General features: G+C 35.2%; 6 protein-coding genes and 1 pseudogene across 8 annotated transcripts; 3 read left to right on the top strand and 4 right to left on the bottom strand.

Annotated features, from left to right (window-relative positions):
- The first annotated feature begins 165 nt into the window (after window positions 1-165).
- Window positions 166-2,409, top strand: LOC100177888 (GATOR complex protein NPRL3-like). Of its 2 annotated transcripts, none has more exons than XM_009860012.3 (2): window positions 166-242; window positions 435-2,409. In XM_009860012.3, the coding sequence occupies exon 2, from the start codon at window positions 453-455 to the stop codon at window positions 2,211-2,213; it is 1,761 nt and encodes a 586-aa protein (XP_009858314.1). In that variant the 5' UTR covers window positions 166-242; window positions 435-452; the 3' UTR covers window positions 2,214-2,409. The 2 variants fall into 2 exon arrangements, with proteins under 2 accessions (XP_009858314.1, XP_002130884.1); XM_002130848.5 differs by having other exon boundaries at window positions 188-311.
- On the bottom strand, window positions 2,346-9,155 carry LOC100180997 (kinesin-like protein KIF6). The gene is made up of 19 exons (XM_002124934.5): window positions 8,978-9,155; window positions 8,802-8,914; window positions 8,595-8,669; window positions 8,239-8,281; window positions 8,089-8,184; window positions 7,878-7,996; window positions 7,706-7,822; window positions 6,960-7,091; window positions 6,694-6,781; window positions 6,289-6,432; window positions 5,922-6,008; window positions 5,760-5,863; window positions 5,387-5,525; window positions 5,225-5,327; window positions 4,888-5,058; window positions 4,578-4,736; window positions 4,316-4,448; window positions 3,997-4,146; window positions 2,346-3,687 (listed from the first exon to the last, which is right to left on the bottom strand). Exons 1-19 carry the CDS (start codon window positions 9,035-9,037, stop codon window positions 3,240-3,242), a joined length of 2,481 nt encoding a protein of 826 aa, XP_002124970.1. The 5' UTR covers window positions 9,038-9,155; the 3' UTR covers window positions 2,346-3,239.
- LOC104265657 lies at window positions 2,493-2,978 on the bottom strand (annotated as a pseudogene).
- On the bottom strand, window positions 9,068-10,519 carry LOC100180237 (origin recognition complex subunit 5). Its single transcript, XM_002130517.4, has one exon. The coding sequence runs from the start codon at window positions 10,474-10,476 to the stop codon at window positions 9,169-9,171; it is 1,308 nt and encodes a 435-aa protein (XP_002130553.1). The 5' UTR covers window positions 10,477-10,519; the 3' UTR covers window positions 9,068-9,168.
- Window positions 10,520-11,890: 1,371 nt separating this feature from the next.
- On the top strand, window positions 11,891-16,616 carry LOC100182585 (legumain-like). Of its 2 annotated transcripts, XM_026834269.1 has the most exons (13): window positions 11,891-12,004; window positions 12,220-12,299; window positions 12,632-12,729; window positions 13,187-13,268; window positions 13,329-13,490; window positions 13,563-13,625; window positions 13,889-14,077; window positions 14,333-14,422; window positions 14,479-14,556; window positions 14,855-14,971; window positions 15,249-15,413; window positions 15,703-15,770; window positions 16,151-16,616. In XM_026834269.1, the coding sequence occupies exons 3-13, from the start codon at window positions 12,698-12,700 to the stop codon at window positions 16,182-16,184; spliced, it is 1,080 nt and encodes a 359-aa protein (XP_026690070.1). In that variant the 5' UTR covers window positions 11,891-12,004; window positions 12,220-12,299; window positions 12,632-12,697; the 3' UTR covers window positions 16,185-16,616. The 2 variants fall into 2 exon arrangements, with proteins under 2 accessions (XP_026690070.1, XP_002130826.1); XM_002130790.5 differs by lacking the exon at window positions 11,891-12,004 and having other exon boundaries at window positions 12,057-12,299.
- Window positions 16,617-16,908: 292 nt separating this feature from the next.
- Window positions 16,909-19,406, top strand: LOC100184956. The gene is made up of 10 exons (XM_002130470.4): window positions 16,909-17,063; window positions 17,122-17,207; window positions 17,284-17,388; window positions 17,444-17,470; window positions 17,554-17,656; window positions 17,722-17,904; window positions 18,004-18,106; window positions 18,167-18,315; window positions 18,374-18,549; window positions 19,089-19,406. The coding sequence occupies exons 1-10, from the start codon at window positions 17,003-17,005 to the stop codon at window positions 19,248-19,250; spliced, it is 1,155 nt and encodes a 384-aa protein (XP_002130506.1). The 5' UTR covers window positions 16,909-17,002; the 3' UTR covers window positions 19,251-19,406.
- Window positions 19,402-21,863, bottom strand: LOC100187342 (WD repeat domain-containing protein 83-like). The gene is made up of 6 exons (XM_002130432.5): window positions 21,680-21,863; window positions 21,497-21,595; window positions 21,079-21,275; window positions 20,702-20,881; window positions 20,034-20,232; window positions 19,402-19,833 (listed from the first exon to the last, which is right to left on the bottom strand). Exons 1-6 carry the CDS (start codon window positions 21,732-21,734, stop codon window positions 19,562-19,564), a joined length of 1,002 nt encoding a protein of 333 aa, XP_002130468.1. The 5' UTR covers window positions 21,735-21,863; the 3' UTR covers window positions 19,402-19,561.
- Between the last annotated feature and the right edge of the window lie 62 nt (window positions 21,864-21,925).

Here is a 21,925-nt window from a genome sequence, read left to right as displayed (position 1 = left end):
TCAGTGCAGTGAGAAACATTAAAAACAGTTGTTACAAGTCATTATGATTTAAACAATTTTTTGATACAAATATACTACGTTATAAGTTTTTTTAATTACCCCATGAAGGATTATATCACAGTCCGCGTTTACACGAAAGAGTAAAACTGGAGCGTCTAATTAGGGGATTCCCCATGATTGATTCCTGCGAGAATTCGACCTAAATGCGAAAACTTTCGATCCGTTCTACTCTACTATAGCAGGTATTTTAAACCGTAATACTGTTGAAAAAGAAGCTTGCAAACTTATTTGAAGACTGTTAAATGTTTCATGTAAGTTAAAACGTGTTTACACATGTTTATAATTATAATATAACCTACTATCTACGTTTTGATTTTGCAATTTCCATAGTTAAACGCCTATAAATTTAGCTTTAATTTTTATCTTTTCTGCAGTAGCTCCCAACAAGCCTTATGGATGATGATCTACCATGGAACCCATTGGGTCTCATGCTCTCTATGTTTGGGAGTAGAATAAACAGTAAGTTGCTATTTAAATACCCATTTGACTTGGAAAGTTTTAGTGGCATGTCTCGTGACAATTATGAGCAACTGACTTCCTCAACATTTCACCTCAATCAACCTCACACTATGGGTGGTCAAAAAAGCACAGCTGATTGGATGAATGAGGAAGACAGTGATGATGAACAACATCGTGATACGATGACACAGTTTTTAGCATTTTCCGATGAAACATTAGGCCAAATTTTAAGTCCTGGTAATACAAAGATTTGTGGTCAAAAGTTTGATGTTAAAAACAATGGACTGAGGTTTGTTGGGTTTCCTGTTATGCTTGAACGAAGTAATATTGAAGGCAATATGGTGCGGCCAATGCAGCATCAACTGGTGAGGTCTGGGAGATCAAGATGCAATTCAAGTGCTGCATTTTTGAGAGCAAATGAGACTGACACTACTCTACTCTCATTTAATTTAGTTTTTGTCCTGAAAACTAGCGCCAACTATTCGGTTGTTGAGGCTTACCAACAGCTGAGTGCAAAAGTTAGCCTTGGCTTAAGATTTGAAGAAAAAAGAACAATGTATATGACCAACGCTGCAATGCAAATGCTGAGCATTCATGATGATGAAGCAAATACAGAAGAGTCAAAATGCAAAATTTATTCCGAAATTTTGGCACAAAGCAAGCTTGCTCTTCACCTGCAAGATATATTTAATGCTTTGCATTGCTCTGGAACAATTAATCTGACAATCAATGAAAACCTGAGCATAGATTTTTGCCTTTACCACAAAGTGCTGAACAGCACAAATGTTTCCGAACAGTGCTCGACTGTGGATATAAAGGCCATTGAAACTTGCCTGAAGAAAATTCAACCCTATCATGGATTATTAGTTTATGACATAAAAGATGTGTGGGCATCTTTAACCGATCATTGTTCCATGTCAATGGTAAAGTTTCTCAATTTTTACAGCCCCACAAAATCTTTACAACTTATCTCAATTGATGGGGACATTAACCTGAAGCATGTTTACACAATAGCACGGCATTTGGTACTGTGGGGCAAGGCTTGTGTTATCTATCCTCTGTGCAAGACCAATGTATATGTTCTTGCTCCTACTGCAATGTTGCACATACATTCCAGATGGGTAAAGTTATTTAGAAATACATTCCATATGAGTCTCACCAAAGTCTTGTCTTATTTTTCCGTCCCGATCAGTTTGATTGATTTCCGACTGGGTGAAAGATTCAATCTACAATCCCATAACAGTCCGTTTTTTGAACACGAAGATACCCTTGTCAATGCAGTATTTTGGATGTTGCAACATAGGTTTCTAATGCAGCATCACACTTATGTATATTTTGTCCCACCACTAACAACCAAGGAAGAGGCTCAAAAATCCAGCATTGAATTACAACACGATCTGCTGAAGTTTGCAAAGACTGTGCATAAGATGCATGTTCGTTTTGAGGACCTGCCATCTCACTGTAAACCCCTCTTTCAAACCTCTATCACTGCTTCACAGGCGCCTATTAACTTTAACTTATTTTTACGTCTTTTAAAATATTTTGACGGGAGGCATCATCTTGAAGAAATGATGTACAGGGAGAATTTGTTACGTGGAGACATTGTGAACATACTAGACCAATTTAAGCCTTTGCTTTTAACTACAGTTCGCGAAGATGAAATTGCCTCAGCTTTTTGCATGGCAGATTGTTAATAATTTTAGGAGTACCAGGTCCTTAAATTATATCTAGCTTTAATGCAATATTTTTCCTATTTTAAAATTTCATTCAATAATTAATCTTTTGGCTTGCAATGTAGAATGTATATTGTTTCTCTGTTCTTATATTCTTTGGTACTGTATTGCGTGGTATATTTTATCATAGATTTAATTAAATATATACGCTACCTCTTAAGCCCAAATTTCTTAAATATTATAAGATGCAATTGGCAGTCACAGTTAGCAATATATTACTAACGTCAGCGGCAAAAAGGGTCATTTTTTATTGTAGTCAGTACCAGTGGCCACAGCCGCTGCGACGACCATCCCTTCGTTGCCTGGTTCAACGTTCGTCAGGTTAGCCTGGCTTTTTTCTTTCGGGGCTTGATGTCTTTCTTGGTATTGAGGGTCAGTCTTTGTGTGTGACGACTGCAGTATGTTGTTTCGCGTAGCTTTCACAGACTTATATAACACCTGCGAGCTTTCTATTAATTTCCCGTACGCGTTTTCGGTGTCTTTGATCGTTTTGTTAAGCTCGGTACGAAACTGCGTCTTCTGGGCAAGCTGATAGTTTATCTTTGCAAGTCGGTCAGTGAGATAACGAATATCGTTTTGTAGTTTCCTTTTTTCAGTCTCAATTGTTGCGATTTCTGTATCGACCCGTTCGCTTTGCCCTCGCATTTGGCTGATGCATTTTAGAACTTCGCTGCTGTACGTCTCTGGGTTGTTTGAACTCAAAACCTCTTCAGATGTTGATGCCATTTTAAATTTAATTTCCTAAACTTTATTTACCTAACCTGTTAACCGTTAGGTTGCAACAAAAGCCAATAGTGACGCGACAGACACATTTCGTCGTCATAATATTTACAAATACCCACGTAAGTTTACTTTAGCTTTTATTATAAATATAGTGTTGAAAAAACTAAATTAAAAACATACCACATGAATCTAATCTGTAAAACGTAAGTCACCATGGTAAACCAGACCGTAGTGCAAAATTACTCAACTCACTTTACAAATACATTAGTTACGTTGCATTAAAGTTTCACGCGCCTTTATAAACGCCATAATATCTGCGTCCGTTTCTTTGTCACCAGTTAACGGAATATTGTGAGGTCTACTTGGGTTATCTGAGCTACCACTCATAACTTTTCTCTGTTCTGATCTCGGAGCTGAAGGAGGACGACCAGGAGAATAACGATAATTAGCATCAGAACCTTGACGCCTTTGCGCCACTGTTTCGCCGGCGTAACGGTCGCCATGGCCGTGCCTAAGGTCCGTCAAGGCATTTTTGCCAGTTTTTAGAGAGGATTCGCGTGGAGAAAGGGAGCCTGCGGGGGGAGGGGAAATAACCTCACCCCTACCGTTTTTAGTATGGGGTGAAATTGGGGGAGTACCCCATGCTTGTTGGTTTCCTCGAAGACGTGGTTCATTCCCATTATATCTGTTTCTGCTGTGGGAGTTTGGGCGCCTGTAAAGTCACACTGTTAGCCAAAGTTTTTGGATTCTAGGCTCAATGCTGCTACCATTGTGGCTGTGTATGTGGTACGTCCTTTGGCAAAACACTTAATAACAATTGCTTCATTGGTAAATGGTAATCACTAGGTTTTGTAAATTGTCAGCCATACATTACAATAAATATTGTGCACAAACATATGTGGTAACGTAAAAGTAGGCACAAGATGTGTGAAACAGAACACCCATAATATAACGACTGTCATTGCTGAGGCATGTGAAGACAAGTGACACAAATACATTCATTCATGCTTATAACGTCTACCTTTGTCCTGTTGCATGGCCATTACGAGTTTGTGATTCCCACCATTGATCAAAATCGTGCTGCATTTGAACCCGTGACTTATCAAGTAGATGATGCAAATGATCAATTTCAGCTTTCATTGCTTTGAGACGATTGAAAGACACTTTGTACCTGCAGAAACAACAACAGTAAGTAATTGTACCATGCTTTAACATATTTGATACAAGTATATTTAAACCAGAAACCTGAATTTATTGCTTTACCCAACATAGCATATAGATGTACTTTCTCTTTCAATAAGTAGCTTCACATACATATATACAAATTTTCAAACTTCTACCTTGCTTTAATATCTTCCATTGCGTGGATTGTCGCTTGTTCTCTTTCATTAACTTCAAATGAATCATCACCATCCAAAGTACTTTGTATTGCAGTTTGTTTTCGAATTCTCTCCAGTGTCGATTTTAAATGGTCTAGATCAAAGCAAAAAGTAATAAGTTTCCTAACAATGCCTGAGCTCTATGTTGTACAATAGAACACCTCGCATTATACCAGATAGTGACAATAAAAAGAAAAAAACAAATTAATACGCTTTATCTTACTCAGTTCATTTCTTGAGTCATTGATTTCCTGCCCAAGTTTTTTTGCTTCTTCATATCGATGTTTAAGAAGTTCCTTTTGCTCAACTATTCCCTCTGATTCGGTGTAATCACGTTTATATAATTCAAATGCTTCTTGTCGGCCTGCCGACATTTCAACATCTGCACAAAAAATGTTTTTGTATCAGAATAACTGTCATTGCTTTTACTTTTACACACCCCATACCTATCTTTTTTCATTCATGTACTTGTTTAGTTTGAAATACTTTTGAATCCATAGCAAAGTAATGTATTTAAAAAAGGTTGGTCATACCTTTAATTCTACTTTTTCTTGTTGTTGGTTCAGGTTTTGGCACAGAATAAGTTTCCTTGCGATAAGGTGGGGACTCCACTAGTGTTTGGACCTTCCTTGCACTTTCCACCACATTATTTTCAGCATTCAAAGCTCGTTTTCTTTCTTTTTTCAGCATTGTTACAAGTATACCTAAAACAAAGAATCTTATATGCAGTTGTGATTTACTAAAACTACAAACTAATTATATTGCAATTAACACTCCTAAAAGTAACCACAGATATCAGTAAGCCAGCGAACATGCGTCGTCGTAATAAAGAACTTACCTAAAGGTTTTAATTTAAAAAGTTACACTTACTTATTTCATTGTCTCTTTGTTGCAGTATTTCTCTAAGTCTTTGTACTTCAGTTGGACTCAGTGTAGGTCCGTCATCTTGAGGTACATGTTGCACAGTTTCAACCTTTTAATACAAAAACAAATTTTACAGATGAACACCTGAAAAGCAATAAGATACCAAACCTCATCCGGCTCTTTCCGTTCTTTTATTTTCTTCTTAAGAAAGTTATAACAATATTGTATTTTCCTTGTGTCTCCACCAACATCTAATGTTGCTTCCAAATCATCATCAGCAAGATAAATTCCAATCAACTCATTTAATCTATACATAAATCACAACTTAACAAGATAACTAGCTAAATGACTTAATATCGAAACAAATAATACCAAGCTTTCAAACCAGGATAGAAATTTTAGCTTTTAAAGAAAATTTGCATTAAAGCGATTTTCCAGTGTTAATCTACAACTACAAACAAACCAATTTTGCAAAACTGTACAATTAAATAAAGAACATTGGCTTTTAACATGTGTTTTTTATACCAAAGAGAAGTTGTACCTTTCAAGTTCCTCCTGTGTCAATTGATCCGTTCGAACATCACCCGTCACCAGCGCAAGCTCGTCTTTTAATCCTTGGACTTCTTTCTTCAATCGAATAATCATCTTGGAAGAAGAAATCGATGTTTAAATTATCAAGATTGTATACTTTGTTAGAAATTACCAATTTGGGATCCAGTTCTTCATTCAATGTTGCCTCGTTTTTAATCATTGCTACCCGTTGTGCAAATCTGCATGTTGAAATGGATTCCTGCAAGTTAACATAGTTAACTATCTTTTTTTTGGTCGGCAATAAAGCTTGCGGTAATATACAAAAATGAATAGGCAGGAAGTGATGGTAAACTTACTCTCTTTGTTAATGGCAAAGAAGCTTGCAGTTGCGGTAAAACAAAAACGAAAAGACAAAATCCCAGAAAACTCCAGTTGTTATAACATAAAAACAGAAACACAAAACAACTTGAAAAAACTGTGTGACCAGTAAACCCCAAAAGTCACCTGATATGTAAATGTTTAAAACTCAAACCACTCACATCTAAATTTTTCTTATCTACAGCAACAGTAGCTATCATAGTTGTCATGCAGTTCCCACCCAAGCTGTCCCTTAAAACAGAAGTCATCATTGAGTTTCTATATGGAATATGCTGGCGCTTCTTTTCCGACAAAGCAACAATCACCTAAATAGGGAAAATATAATATGCTTATATTCTGGTACCTCTGCTGCCAGGCATACTGTAAATAATGTTTTAGTGACTCATCTGGTATAAAACGTAGTATATTTCAGATTTTCACAATGTACAGAGGTTTCCCGATGGCAGACGAAACACTGGAAATACACTACATTTTATACCAGATGAGCCAATAAAGGTGTATATATATGAAGAAGATTGAAGGTTACTTAAAATAAAAATTGTTTGAGTAGTAGGAAAATAGGTTACTTGTTCAAGGAAGTGCAAAGATAGGTTGATGTACTTGGCTTCAGTAAGTAACTGCCCACCAACTTGACTTTTTGAAACTCTTTCAGATCTGTAAAAGAATGTTGTTCAGTATGACAGTAAAGTTGTGAAATCAAAAGCACACTCCATACTAGTTTATTTCTGCACACTTTACATTTTTTGTTGCACAATTAACAAAAGTCATTGAATGTTAGTTTTCATTAAGAACCCTAAACACCAATTTGTATGTTCCAAAATAAAGACAGTACCCAGCCAGATCAACAAGGTGAAGTTTCGATCTTTTAATTGTAGCTGAACCTGGTTCCCTACTAGTGACATGGATGGTGAAGATACAATGAGATCTAGTGGATGCTTGGTTCATTGGTGTTTCAGCTATCATCCTGTAGGGAAATCAATAATACAGGCATTAAATTTGTTGGTTTCTGTAAATTAATGTCGTCATTGAAATAAGTAGTATTCTATTGAAAAAAGCTTACTGGCTAGAGTTACTCCGCCTATCAAAAATGAATGGGATTTTAGGTACAAAAAATTAGACATAACAATAGTCATTAAAATTGCCGTGTTTCTTTAAATTAATGTTGTCATTGAAATAAGTAGTATTCCATTTAAAAAAGCTGGCTAGAGTTATTACCGCCTACAAGGAAATAAATGGGATTTTAGGTACAAAAAATTAGACATAACAATAGGCATTTAAATTGTTATTTTTTGTAAGTTAATGCAGTCATTGGTCACCATATCGTTTCCAAGCAATACAGTTTGAGAAAATGATGAAACAGCATGGTAACTATAGTACTGTGGGGTAAAGATGGAATACTGTTAGCAAATTTCAAAATCTTGTTTTAAACAATAACAACACTTAGAGTTATGAGGATGTGATTAAATAATTCTGTAAATATTTTTTGTTTACTACCAAAGTACCAAATGGGACGTACCTTCTATCTTACCCTACCTCCCTACCCTAGTATAAACAGAACAGCACACAAGCCTATATTACCTGTTTGTATCTCCCAGGAAAAGATGATTTAAAGCTTCCTCTTCATTTTGAGCTGGAAGAAGAGACAAATTCCTCAGATGAATGTTTTGATCCGGATCCTCCATCAAAGCAACTTTCCTATACAGATATCAGTATATAAAGATTATCAATGCATTTATATTCGATATCTTACGGGAGGTCTTCCAGTTTTGTTGCCTCATGTCTCGGGTCGAGCAGGTCATATCCATTTTCATTATAAATCTCAAGATAGGATATTTCTGTTGTGTAAAGATGATCTTTGTCTTCTTCAAACTTTAATAAATAAAAAGTTAAGTGGAAATGTATACGTGGTTGTTGGTATAACAATAACTAGAACTATTATTGTTATAGGTTTAAGAACCCACCTTTTTAAACATGTATGACAGAGCTCTTGGTATAATTCCACGATCTGCGTACTTTTCCACACCCCCAGTAATAGTGAAAGTTTTACCACTACCAGTCTGTGGAAATCTCAATTAAATACTAGATATAAACATTAACCTAAATAACATTACCTGTCCATAAGCAAAGATAGTTCCATTGTAACCTGAAAGCACACTGCAACACAAGGTATATGTGAATACAGGTGATCGTATATAGTAAAGTGAAGGAAGATGGGACACCTTTTCATTCTATTTTTTCATCTGATTTGGTAATAAACAGGAATATTCAAAGAAGCATAAAATCGTATCCTTACAACTCCAATAGAGCGTTGTTATTTGTTTACGATCAGGGTATTTGGATATTATGTGCTAAAGGTATCCCGTCTCCCCCCATTCTACTATCGAGATACATATAGATTCATATTGTGAATAGGCCTACTATACAAATATACATTTTATTCATTTACAAAAAATGATAAACCACATACTTGTCAACAACCCCTTGAGCAACATGCTCAAAAACATCATCTTGTTTCACTTGTTGATCAAATACTCGCTGAAAACTGCATAACAAAACAAGCTTTAAATTATCACAAAGTTTGTAAATACCTTGGACTCGGGGGACCCACAGTGTTGGGCTATGGGACCTGAAAGTCATGACATATAGAATAACTTCTAAGTTTTAGTTCACTTACAAGAAATTGTAGGATTCTTTTTTGTTGTTTATATATCCTTCAGTAGAGTCTTTTGGTAAAATAAATTCAAGGTTTGACTTTGTCGTGTTTTCATCTTCTTCTACAGAGTATATCTGGAAAATTGTTTGCAGAATAAGTAAATTGGTCATGTCATGTTATATATTCTTTAACATTACCCCTGTTTTTAACCTGGTCGGCTTCACACGGCAGAATATCTGAATGGTTTGCTTTACCATGATTTTAAACAGCTGGCATCCCTAATGTACCTATGTGGCAAGAAAATTGTTCAAAAACATGAATTTGAAAAATTATGACGTCTCCAGTATAGAACATGTTGTCGGTTGATAAAGAACTTGAAAATCGCAATTTAAACAAAGTCATATAAGTATCGAATTACATCAAAATTGACTGTTTTCGAAATGGCAGTAATAAAATCTAAAGAAACAGTGCATTTGTACTTGGGCATATCAAGCTGATCTTGACCAAGCTGAGCCAGAAGATGTAAAGATACCAAAGAGGAAATTTGGGAAAATAATCCAGCGCTTGGCGGAACTACTTCATCTACGATGGAGTAAAATATTGCCATCATTCTGTCAAGTGGGAAGCTGTGTGGTCCTCTAAGGTGGCAGTTCTTATGGTCATCTTTTTTCATAGATCTTGCTGTTTTCCTCATTCTTCCTGCATGTTTTAGAAAAAACCTGCGATCAGTTGAAGAGGGATTGTAAGATGCAATGTACGAAGATATTAGAAGAAACTTGGAATAAAAAGGCAGCTCAACTAAATTTTGTGACTTTACAGTGTTGCCTTTGCTAAGGTCGTATGCTTTGATCGATTCTGTTAATTCAGGTTCGTTACTTTGTCTACCGTTACATGCTTCTCTCATAAGCAGCTTCTGTAAGGAACTAGTAAGATGGGGTTCAATATTTTTCCATAGTTTATGTTTGTCATCTTTCGTCAGTTTACCATCTACAATTGGCTGCTCATAGAATGAGAAATTAATCTCCACTAGGTGTCTCAGCTCTCTCAGATCCCGAAACGCGAAAAAGAACATGGATAGGACAAGACCCACATATTGCTTGTAAAACTCCAAGTCGGTCTCCTGTGGTCTGAGATGGCAAAGAACTTCCACTAATTCATCTTTAGAATAATCCGGAAAAAACATCACATACGGATCCCGTATGGCTGTCCCATTATAGAACTTTTCCCATGGCAATTCGCTGACAAAAATAGCACATAAGTTTAAACCTGTTAGCTCTTTTAAATTCAACAGTGCTGGTAGTAGAATTGGATCTTTATCTCTTAATCTCTCACAGTTTTCAAACACAATATACAGAGTTTCTTCCACCTCTCTTTCTTCAACTATTTTCCTGAGACACCTTACAAAATCGTTCATATTGTCACACCTAATCCTTCCTTCTTCAAAAGACAGTGCCTCAAGAATAGTGCTGAATAGCAAATTGGTTGTGTAGCATTCAATGCAATTAACAACTACATGAAAAAGATCATTGCCCACTAGTACATGGTTAAGAACACATGATTTTCCACTCCCTGTATGGCCATATATATACAAGGATTCGACCGTATGATGGTGCTTCTCTCCAAACAGATTTGTCAGTTGTTCGATCTGACGATTTCTTGCTGGTAAGCTGTTTTTTGCCATATTTTCGTTGAGCATCTATGGTTAGCCAATACAGTAACCTACTAAGTATGTAGTGCACCTATATAAAAATATTAAATTATATTCATTGCACCAAAGAAAAGGTCATTAGCAACCAGAATTAAAGTATAAAATATCAAGCAGTGCAAAACATTCAAAAAATTAAAACAAAAATGAGTCACTAGCATTATTTAAGTTAAATGTTGGCGCTAATTTAGTAGAAAGACAACTTCTTCATAATAACAAAGGAAAAAATGTGTACTATAATTATTCATAATATAAAAAGTGTGTGTGTAAACTAAAGAGATAAATTAGACCATTGATTGGAATAAAAGATTTTGACACATGATTGCAGTTAAAAGCATGACTGGATCACACTGTATTTGAGTTCAGATTTATAATACTGTTTTATCAATCTGTGTCACAATTGGAGAATATTCGATCCACTTCTGATTTGTTTGTTTTTTCTTTAAATTTTCTCCACGCTCTTTGTATTGTTAATACATAATATAACTTTCTGCGTTGACGATTCTTTTCTCCCAATATTTCATCTTCAATTTCACTTTCGAGTTGATGATTTTCGATGAGTAGCTCCGCCTCTTCCATCTGGTCTTGTTCTTTGATCTTCCTCAGCTCCTCCTCATGTTCAAAGTAATCCATCAAGCGTTCAAGGTAAACCTTTCTACCAAGGTAGCCGCGAAAATGTTTCTGGATACACACAGCAGCTGCATCCTCTTTGGAGAGCTCTTTGTTTATATGCATAACCTCTTTTGCATAATATGGTGATATTTCGGATAGAATATCATATGTTCTTTGGAGACGTTCTTCCCTAATCTGATTAAGGTTAGGTTGGACCGATGCGTGATCTTGAAAAAAATCACCTAATCCGAGGAGCAGTCCATAATCTTCTTCTAGGTAGTTCACCTCATTTAAAGCATCTTCCTCCGGCACAACTGCTTGGTTAACATCTTCTTCGTCCGTTGACTCTTCCGTGTTGGTGCAGTACCCCGTGTCACTATCACTGCGGTCACTCATAACTGTTAATTTATATAGAACACTACAATTTCGCAATCTTCTTCAAGTTAGCGTGGTTTGCTGCCAGGCAGCCAATACTAAATTCAAGAAAAATGTAAACAAACGTTATATAAAACACCACCAGAGGCAGTGTAGTGTTTACGATTAAGGGGAGTTTTGGTTAGCTGTTTCCAAAATCGAGTTCGTTAATCTTAGTATTATCAAAAATAACTTGAAATACTAATTAAAGTTTTTTTCATTAATAAAAATTTTCAACGGTTTATTTTTCTATGCACACTGTGTGTTCACGCGCACGCAGTTCATGACCCGCAGATACCAAAACAAAACAAACGTAGAAGCAGCATGTGATGCGTTCGACGTCATCGTCGTTCAGCTGATACATATAACAAAGAAAGTGTCAACATGTTCACATGCTCGAAGTTGTGATCGGTATAACATGGTCCCAATTCCCAAAATATATTTTGGGACGGGCAGGAAGTTCAAGTCAAGACACAAATCAGTGGAAACACAGGTTATTTGTATTATGTAATGTGTGTAAATGTGATACAGTATCTATTCTCTTACCATATAATGCATCCAATTCTTTAGACGCTTTTTTATAAGAATTAATATTGCCATTTGGAAAAATGAAGCTATTGTATATTGTTGGTTTGATTGTTATTGCTGATTTTGCTGCCAGTAGTCCTAGTGATTTCGCGCAACAGTTCAACAAAGTATATCAACCAGTTGATGAGCCAGCTTTCAAAGGAAAAATCTGGGCCGTGCTGGTTGCAGGATCTAGTGGGTATTACAACTACAGGCACCAGGTAAACATGTTGCAAAAAACGTGTTTTAAAATCATCCTTTTGTTTTGTTGTATTACTAGTATTATTATTATTAACAATAGGATGTCCTTTTTAGCTTTTTTTGTTACATTTAAACAAGAGAGTAGAGTTATAACAAAATAGGAAAGTATAGCGTATAACAAAAAGTAAAAATTCAATAGTAAACAATTTTGGGCAGAATGATCAATTTTGCAAATATTTTACATGGAAGGACCAAACCCAAACCAACAGGGAAAAAGACCAGTTGTTTGAAAAGAATTGCTACGTCACATGTCCAAAAACAAATATGTTTATGTTATAATTAAATCTTCCAGGCTGATGTCTGTCATGCTTACCAAGTGGTGCACAGCCATGGGATACCAGATGAACAAATCATTGTGATGATGTATGATGACATTGCAAATAATGAACAGTAAGTTAGTGTTACGTGTTGCCTCAGTAATAAAACATGAACATTTTATTGCTAATATTCGTACCCGTCTCCTATTGTATAGGAATTTGCTGAATATGTTGACATTATTTATTTTGTATGTCCAGTGTATTTGATTAGGTTTATAGTCTCATGTGAGCATGTTATGACAAAGACATTGTACAAAACAAAGTTATTTTAAGTAAAAAACTGTTAATATTTGTATAAATTAAAGCTAAAATAAAGGTAAATAAATTTCATATTAACATTCTAATTACTGGTACTTGTTAGGTAACAAACATTCTTTTTAAATTCTGCATCTTGGAAGTTGGTTTTAGTTTTTAAACCAGAATATTCATCATATCATACATAAAGTTATAATGTTTGTATAGAAACTGACTAGAAAATCTTTTATGCCCCTAACCGAATTTGGTTTTATAAAATAAATGCATTGTTGCAGGAACCCAACCCAAGGCATTATTATCAATCACCCTGACGGGCCAGATGTGTACAAGTGTGTTCTAAAGGATTACACTGGGAAGGTACAAACAAAACAACTATCCTAAAACACACATTTATAACTAAAAACATTTGTTTTCTAGGATGTAACACCTTCCAACTTCCTAAAAGTGCTGACAGGAGATAAAGAAGGTCTTCATGGTATAGGCAGTGGTAGAGCATTGGAAAGTGGACCCCATGATCATGTCTTTGTGTATTTCGCTGACCATGGAGCACCTGGTCTTATTGCCTTTCCAACTGGAGAGGTAAGACTGCTGTTTAACGTTAACTTTGAAACTTGTGTAATGGTAAGACTTTTTACAGTTGTTTTTTTGCAGCTAATGAAGAAAGATTTGAATAATGCAATTAACACAATGTACAACAAGAAGTTCTTTGCCCAGGTAATACATTGTATGTATGATTGCACAATTGATTCTTGTTTAGTAAACCATTATATTATGTAAGCCCACAGTAAAAATGTTGTACTTTAATAGCTAACCTAACATATAAACTCGCCCACTGTGCATTTTTAAAATTTGCCTACTTTGCCCTTTTATGATGTGTATGCAATTCCCATTAGAATGCCCTTTCCCACTGAAGTCCAATATAATATATTAACAATTATGCCCTGATCCACTAATCAAAGTGTAATCCTTAATTGCAGTTGGTGTTTTATCTCGAAGCATGCGAGAGTGGTTCAATGTTCGAAAAAACTTTGAGTGACAGCATGAATGTTTATGCAACTACTGCTGCTAACTCAGAGGAATCATCCTACGCTTGCTATTTTGATGAAAAGAGAGGGACCTACCTCGGTGATAGGTATTCTGTTTCATGGCTGGAAGATTCCGACCAGGTTCGATAAGAAAATAAGATTTAAGTTGGCTGAATTTGATAAATCCTTTTTTTATAAAATGTATATTTTTTATTTCTGATTAAATGGTATCTGTTTTTAACTATTGTATTTCAATAAGAATATTTTTTTTATTTTTGTAGAAAATATATTGTAGGGGAAAAAAATTGTAAATGGCAATAAAAAACGTGGATTTGTACTTCTGGTTAAACAGTATTTCTTTCCAACTATAACATTACAGTTTTTTATTTTTTTTAGGAGAATTTAGATCAAGAAACTTTACACAAACAATTCAAAGTAGCGAAAAAGCACACGAACCAAAGTCATGTGATGCAATATGGAAACCTGGTAAGTTAAACCTTTGTGTTGCCCTCCATGTAGTTTATATGGTTACTTCATTACAGAGCATGAGTCATGAAGTAGTCGGTATCTTCCAAGGTGAAAGACAGAGCAAAGTTAAGCCAATGAAGCTTCGCCCAATAGTAAGTCTTCTATAATTCATATACAAAGCTTTTGGTCTGTGAGATTGTGTATATTTTTTATATAGTATAATGGCCTGTGTATATTTACTTTCATATTGTATAATTTGGGCTTTGGTATTCATAGTTGTTTATCCTACGTTTTGTATCAATCACATTTTGACTTATCACAAGACAATTACAGTCTCACTCGTGACTCTTACCAAAATCACATGGTCATGTTCTGAAGTATACTTGGCCAAAACTCCCTGAATCACATACAGTTGTATTGAATCTACTGATTATCATAATACATCGACAGTATGATGACGTCCCATCACCAGACGTACCAATCCATATTTTAAAGCGAAAAATTGCAGCTGCAAAAAACCCTGAATCTCGCCAACATCTGCAGTTACTACTCGCCAAGGAATTTGAAGTAATTTAAAATATAAGAATTTTAGTTGTTTGTTTTGGTTTTGCATGTTTATGTTTGTATTCTTAGTAAACATCAGCAATGGTGTATTAGTGTTGGTGAAATACTGAGAACATTAAGTTCTCTTTGTTATGAAAATAAATTTTGACTAAAAGAAAATTACTTGTGTACATGTAGGTATATTTAAATTTTCAAACAGTGTTGCCATTTTTATAGAGCTTAAAAATAAAGAAATAGTTTCATTGCTAAAAAGGAAACACCTAAAAAACTTATTTTTCAGACACGCCGACGTATTGAATGGACAACACGTACAATTGCTAATGTCGCTTCAAATGAAAATGATGAAAACAGTCTTGTAACATCCACAATGCCAGCTTTAATTAATCTTGAGTGTTACACTGAAGCTGTCAAGGCATTTGACTCAATGTGTTATGAATTGGATGACGTAAGTCCCACACGTTTTCTGACACGTTAACTTCATGGAATGACAAATTATTGCATCATGCTTATATGATTATTAAAACAACATTATAAATGCTATAGTGAAATATATTTGCAGTTGGCACAATGTAGTAAATCATTACACTACAACTAAACGAAACAAATACTAAAGAAAAAATTTTGTTTCAACAACTTATACCAATTTATACATTTTAAAACAAGAACAAAATTTTATAAACAAAAATATTTTATAATAATCTTTAATGTAACGTTCTTATGTTTATTATCCACAGTATGAATACGGGTACAGACAACTCTTTGTGTTTGGAAATCTATGTGATAATGGTATACCAACAAGCAAGTGAGTTATTTATATATATTTTGTGCAACAATCAAGTATATATAGAACACTACACAGCTATTAATGAACACTATACTTGCATCTAGGCTTTTAGACATATATATATATAGTACCCGGGGGGAGGATGGGACACCTTTAGCACATATCCTGATATCCTGATTTTGAGTTATTGGTCTATGAGAGTCAGGAGGATATGGTTTTATAATTTTTTGAAAGTTCTTTGTTTACTACCAAATTGGACGAGAAAGTAGAATGAAAATGTGTCCCATCTTCCCCCACCCTACTGTATAGTAACTACTAACTATAAACATAACATATAGTTGATCATACATAGTGTTTCTTATAATTACATATCTTTTAAGCAAACTTTTTTATTTCAGGGTTGTTGACTCCATAAGGCAAACCTGCAGTTAAATTGTAAAAGTTTCATTTCCTATTTAATTTGTGCATTTTAATGACCTTGATTTTTCTTAATGTTTTACATTTTATGTTCCATGCATACAACATAGTTTTATAGCCAGTATAATACACACAATTAAACCAAAAGACACAAGCAATACAATACCCAACAAACGTCCATATTTTAGCCTATTTTAGTATGAGCACTTATTAAAACCTGACAATGCATTTTCTTGACCTATCATTTTCTATACCCTATGTGTTACATGTGTTTGTACATTTTTATTTGTCATGTCTTAAGTAACAGCCTAATTGTGTTATAAAGTCCAGTGAACTGAAAAGGACAATCCTTTAGTTATTACCAATTGCTGTGTATTGAATCACATATACATACTTATATAATCACATATGCAACTTGTTACGAACAATAAACTTTGACGAATTATATTTCCTCACCCATCACTGCTCTATCGGAAATACGTCGACCTTGTCAACATTGTAACAGGACAGCCCTAAAGGTTAGCATGTCTCATAATATGCTTGTTAAAGAAGCTGTCCGATTTTGTGTAAATCACTCATTGCGTTGTCAGTTCAGGTTTAAATAGCAATTACTGGAGGTGACATACCCAATTAGCATTTACACCCTCTTTTAAAAAGACGTGATAAATCACTTAATGATTTTATGGTGGCAAAATTGGGTTGATTGTACCTGTTACCTTGCCCCGGGAATTTACCTGGCCAATATAAGGTACGGTTTTAAACAGTTCAATTTTATTGATGGTTAAAATTGTTGTCGCTTCTACTTTCAGTCAAAACATTGTTTTATAAACACGATGTCAAACAAGATGATCGCTTTGATTCTATTGCTAGATTTGATACAATCACCTGTGTTAGGTAAGAATAGACAACTGTTCAAGTTAAGTCGCACCTATATATATCTGTCATTTAATAGGTTTAAAATGCTGGACTTGTGAAAATGAACCAAATATGGAGGCCTGCGACAAAAACGCTGTACTGAAAACCTGCAGATTCAATGAAGTAAGAATGTTATGCGAAATTATTCTAACATTAAGTAGTTACTTCTTGTAACAAAAAGTATTTCAATAACTTTTAGCAATCTTGTCAAACTGTTGCGCGAAGAATTGGCACCCCGGATAATATGTTCACGGTTTCTCGACATTGCAAGCAAAAGTTGGCTTGTTTTAATGATCAAGCTCAGGTAGGCAATGAACCATTATGTTGTGAATAGAATGTAAAACATTTTGTATTTACAGAATGGATTTCCTATGCCTGGATTCAAGGTGAGTCTCAGTTTATAGCGTACATTGTACCCCTGTGTATATCAATACGTTAATCAATTATAAAACATACGCCTTAAATATAGATGCCTCGACACCCGCAATGTAATGGCGATCAGCACTCTGCTGTTTGTCGATGCTGCTGTACGTCCGATGGCTGCAATAGAGGACCTCTCAGCTGCATACCGGGTAGGGTGCATAAGATAACCCACATTACAAACTGAATCAAATGAATATCGCTATTTATTAACCAGAACCGAGATGCCCAGTGTTGAAGAAACCTGAATACGGAGATTTAGTTTGTACCAACGAAAACAAGGTCGGGTCGGTTTGCAGAACCGTATGTGGGCTTGATTATTACGTGTCTCCAAATGAAGCAGACGTTCGAACATGTACTGAAAGCGGGACTTGGGAGGGAATTAAATCTTGCTGTGCAAGTAAGAATTGTTTTTAATTGTCTGGCGCTGTGGCATAGCTGTTAGCGTAACCAAGAATACCGGATTTAGAGTGTTATGTTTTTTTTGTAAACTCTACAGGACCGTGTCCACCAAATGGTAACATCGATGTTGTTTTCGTTTTACACGCTTCGGACCCTGGAAACTGGAAGACTGGTCTCGATGTGATTGCAACTATACAGTCGTACGTATTTTTAATAGATCCTTGGTGTATATTCAGTTTGATAACATCTATCTGTATTAGTTTATTCAAAATGGGAAAAGATTTCGCCCGAGTTGGCTTCGTTGGAGACATCGGACACCCGTTCGAGTCCACAGCAATGCATTTGAACGACTTCTCCGAACGAGCTTCGTTATCACTTGCAATTCGAAGCCAAGCTTTTAATAACACAGGTGTTTATTTGTGTTTATGAACTTTATATTAACTTTTAGTAAATTTCTGTCATTTTAGCGAACGGAGCATCTAGCATAGCGGAGGTATTACGATACGTAAAGCGATCTATGTTTTCTACACGAAACGGGAATAGAAAGAATGCAGAAAACATTATTGTTCTGGTGACTGATCAAAACAACTCAGCTGGTGGTATGACATCAGCCGCATATGAATTAAGAAGGAGTGGTATTAAGGTAAGAAATGACCAACAAATAAATGTCACTTTTAACATTCGCGTGTTAAGGGAAACAGCGGTCGTTATAACACGAGTGTTCTGTTTTACACATCTTGTGTCCACTTAGGACTTAATACGTATAGTAGGGTGGGGGAAGATGGGACATCTTTCACATATAATAACCAAATATCCTGATCGTGTTTTAAACAATTAACAACGATCTGTGGGAGCCGTGAAGATAAAGTTTTATAAAAAATTGTTGAATGTTTGTGTTACTATCAAATTGGAGAACGAAAATAGATTGCAACGGTGTCCCATCTTCCCCCACCCTACTATAATTAACTTTGTAGGTAAATTTCATGTTATAGCAAAACAGAGATAGGATAAAGTGTATTGTTATTACATTCATTCATTCATTCATTCATTCATTCATTCATTCATTCATTCATTCATTCATTCATTCATTCATTCATTATTTGTAATACGCAGCAAAACGTATACCCCTTGAAAGTTGTGCATTTTACTGGAATAAGTTTTATTACCGATTAAAATTTACAGACATTCGTCGTCAATTTTGGAGAAACTGAAAGCAATAAGGACCTGCGCAATCTGTTGCCATTAACTCGATACATGAATCGAATCTTCAGTTGGAAACCTGGAATGTCAAACCGCACATTTGCTTTTCGCGTTGGTGTTGCGTTGTGCGGAAACCCTTGTTAGGATATTTATTAATGTCCACAGCTTTTTCATCGTTTAGTTAAAACGATCCCGAATGTACAATATTAATATTTATTTACGTTGTGCTGTTTTTATTGTAAGATATTTATTTGCTGTTGTGTTGCTGCTGTCCTCTATATAAAAATCGAGGCAATTTTTGTAATTTATTTGTAATGCAGAAATAGCGGCATAGACATTAAACAGGTATGTAATGCTTATAGGACACAGTTCGACTGATTTTCTCCCACGAAAAACGATTCGAATGCCATTCAGAACTCTCGCAAATATAACCAACTGCGTAACGACCACGCTCATCACGCAATATTGTCCGGCAGCTCGTAAAAGTCGTCAGCGAACATATAAATCTTATTTTCGCACGCTACCAACATAACGTCTTTCTCGGGGTGCATGCTTAGCGAATGAATGACTTTGTTTCGTTTTACTAAAAGTTTTTTCGTTACACTTGCTTCCACTAAGTCCCACATGTAGATGTGACCGTCTTCGGAGCCGCTGATCACGTGATCGTCTTTACGGTTTAACGCACATTCGATCATGTATTTAGCGTTCTTGTGTCCCATGTATTCTCCTGTTGTTAAACAAACATTTAAGAATATGAAAATGATTTAAACTGTATTTTTCAGATCTTAAGTACTTTACGATTACAAATAACGCCATCTTGTATTGAAAACAAAATTAAATATCATATTTAAAAAAACAAAAAAAAAATTAAAAAACAAAAATTAAAAAATGAATTAAAGGGACACAAAGAACAGCACCAAAACTTACCTAACATTTCACCAGTTGCAACATCAAGCAATCTGATAGTGTTATCATGTGTTGAAGTAAGTGTACACTGCCCATCTTTAGTGAAACATGTGCTAGTTATGGCAGACCCAATGTTATCTGAATGCATGGAGCCTATTCTAAGATCATAGCGACGGATTTTACCATCGATAGAACCAGACAAGATTTCATGGTCTGAGACCTGTGGTAGTAAATGGCAATTTATGTGTTAAATGAAGGTTATATTACATTTAATGGTCAATAATACACAAAGGTTTGCATATGTTTTATCAGTTTGTAAGAAAAGTGATATGAATGATCCAGAATAAGTGTAGTGAGGTATACAATGCAGACATCAATGACAGCTGAAATAAATGATCAAGGTTGTAAAGATTTTAGCTCGTCATATGTTAAAAATGCTACTGAACATTTTACACATCACACCAGACAGGAAACTTTACAATAATATCTCCAATCCAGTAGTCACTAAAAAGATGTCTAAATTTTTTGCCATTCAGAAAAAAACCACAAAACCCACAAAAATTACATCTGTGGTAACTACTAAGCGGGCATGAGGTGTATAGAACAACACCCAGTTATAAAAACTGTTGTTTTTGCCAAGCACGTCAGGATAAAGGAAGTTACTTTCATCAAAATAATTTTATACTGACTTGCAGAGCGGAAATGCTATCCTTGGCTTCATCCATTATTTGAATAGCGCTTCCTTTTTTGGACCGACAATCCCAAGCCCGAATAGAGGAGTCGACTGACCCAGATAATATAACTGTGGATTCCTCATTAAACTGAACGCAGTTTACACGACCAGCGTGACCACGAAACCTTCTAATTATCTGAAAACAACATAAACAAGTGTGAAAATGGCATTTTAATGGTGATTAAAACTGACTTCGGTTATTTTTCCTGAATAAATACTTTAAAACACATATTTTTCCATAATTTGTGATTGTGTTTTAATAATTAATATCGCTTTCTTAGAGTAGGATACATTTATATAATTTTGCAAATAATCTTTGTTTTCTAATATTACCTGGCCTGAAGCCACATCCCAATACATAACTGATTTGTCTGAGCCACAAGACGCAATCTGGCAATTGTCATTCGAGCTGGCAGCATCTAACACATCATAGCCATGACCAGTGTACTTCTTTATTAACATTTGTTTTTCAGGATTCCACAATTTAATAGATTTGTCGTTACCGCATGTCAGGCAATAGTTGCCATCCCCTGCAAAAAAATGTGTTTTGCATATGATATGAATATACTAGTGGTAATTGAGAACATAAATTGACATAAAATATTTTATACAGAAATTAATATATATTAAACCACGCCTGGTGGTTATTACTTAAAAATTTACTATACACATTTTATAAACCAAATTTTGGTCCCTTTTTTTCTACAGACTCTGCCGGGCGTGTTGTTAAATTATATTAATACAATCTTACCATTGAATCGAACAGCTCTGACCGCACCTTGATTGCAATCAATAAAGTGAATTAGGTTGGCAGGAAGACGAGGTTTTGCTTTGGGAGGTGCTTTTTCCTCTAAATAAAAAACACATTCGTTTGTCTTTATTGTAGCTAAAGATACTTTATGACGAATGTACGTTTTTGGTTTTTGTTGGTTACCTTTAGCATCTGGCCTGTTTGCTGGACCTTCGACGACGCCAAACATCTTGACCATATAGAGTATCACTGGAGAACAATATCAGCTTGTAATTTAACTGTTTGAACGGCCTCAATATATTCTATACGAGAAATGTATAAAACAAACGAAATGCAACTTTGAACAGTAAGGGGAATTTTAGGGGAATTACCTATGGTAAGGCCGTCGGATAGAAATTGCTTTAAACACGGAACATGGTTACGTTCATT

Source organism: Ciona intestinalis, chromosome 4, assembly GCF_000224145.3.
Source record: "Ciona intestinalis chromosome 4, KH, whole genome shotgun sequence".
In the NCBI taxonomy this organism is placed as follows: Eukaryota; Metazoa; Chordata; class Ascidiacea; order Phlebobranchia; family Cionidae; genus Ciona; species Ciona intestinalis.
This window is presented reverse-complemented; position numbering and strand designations above follow the sequence as displayed.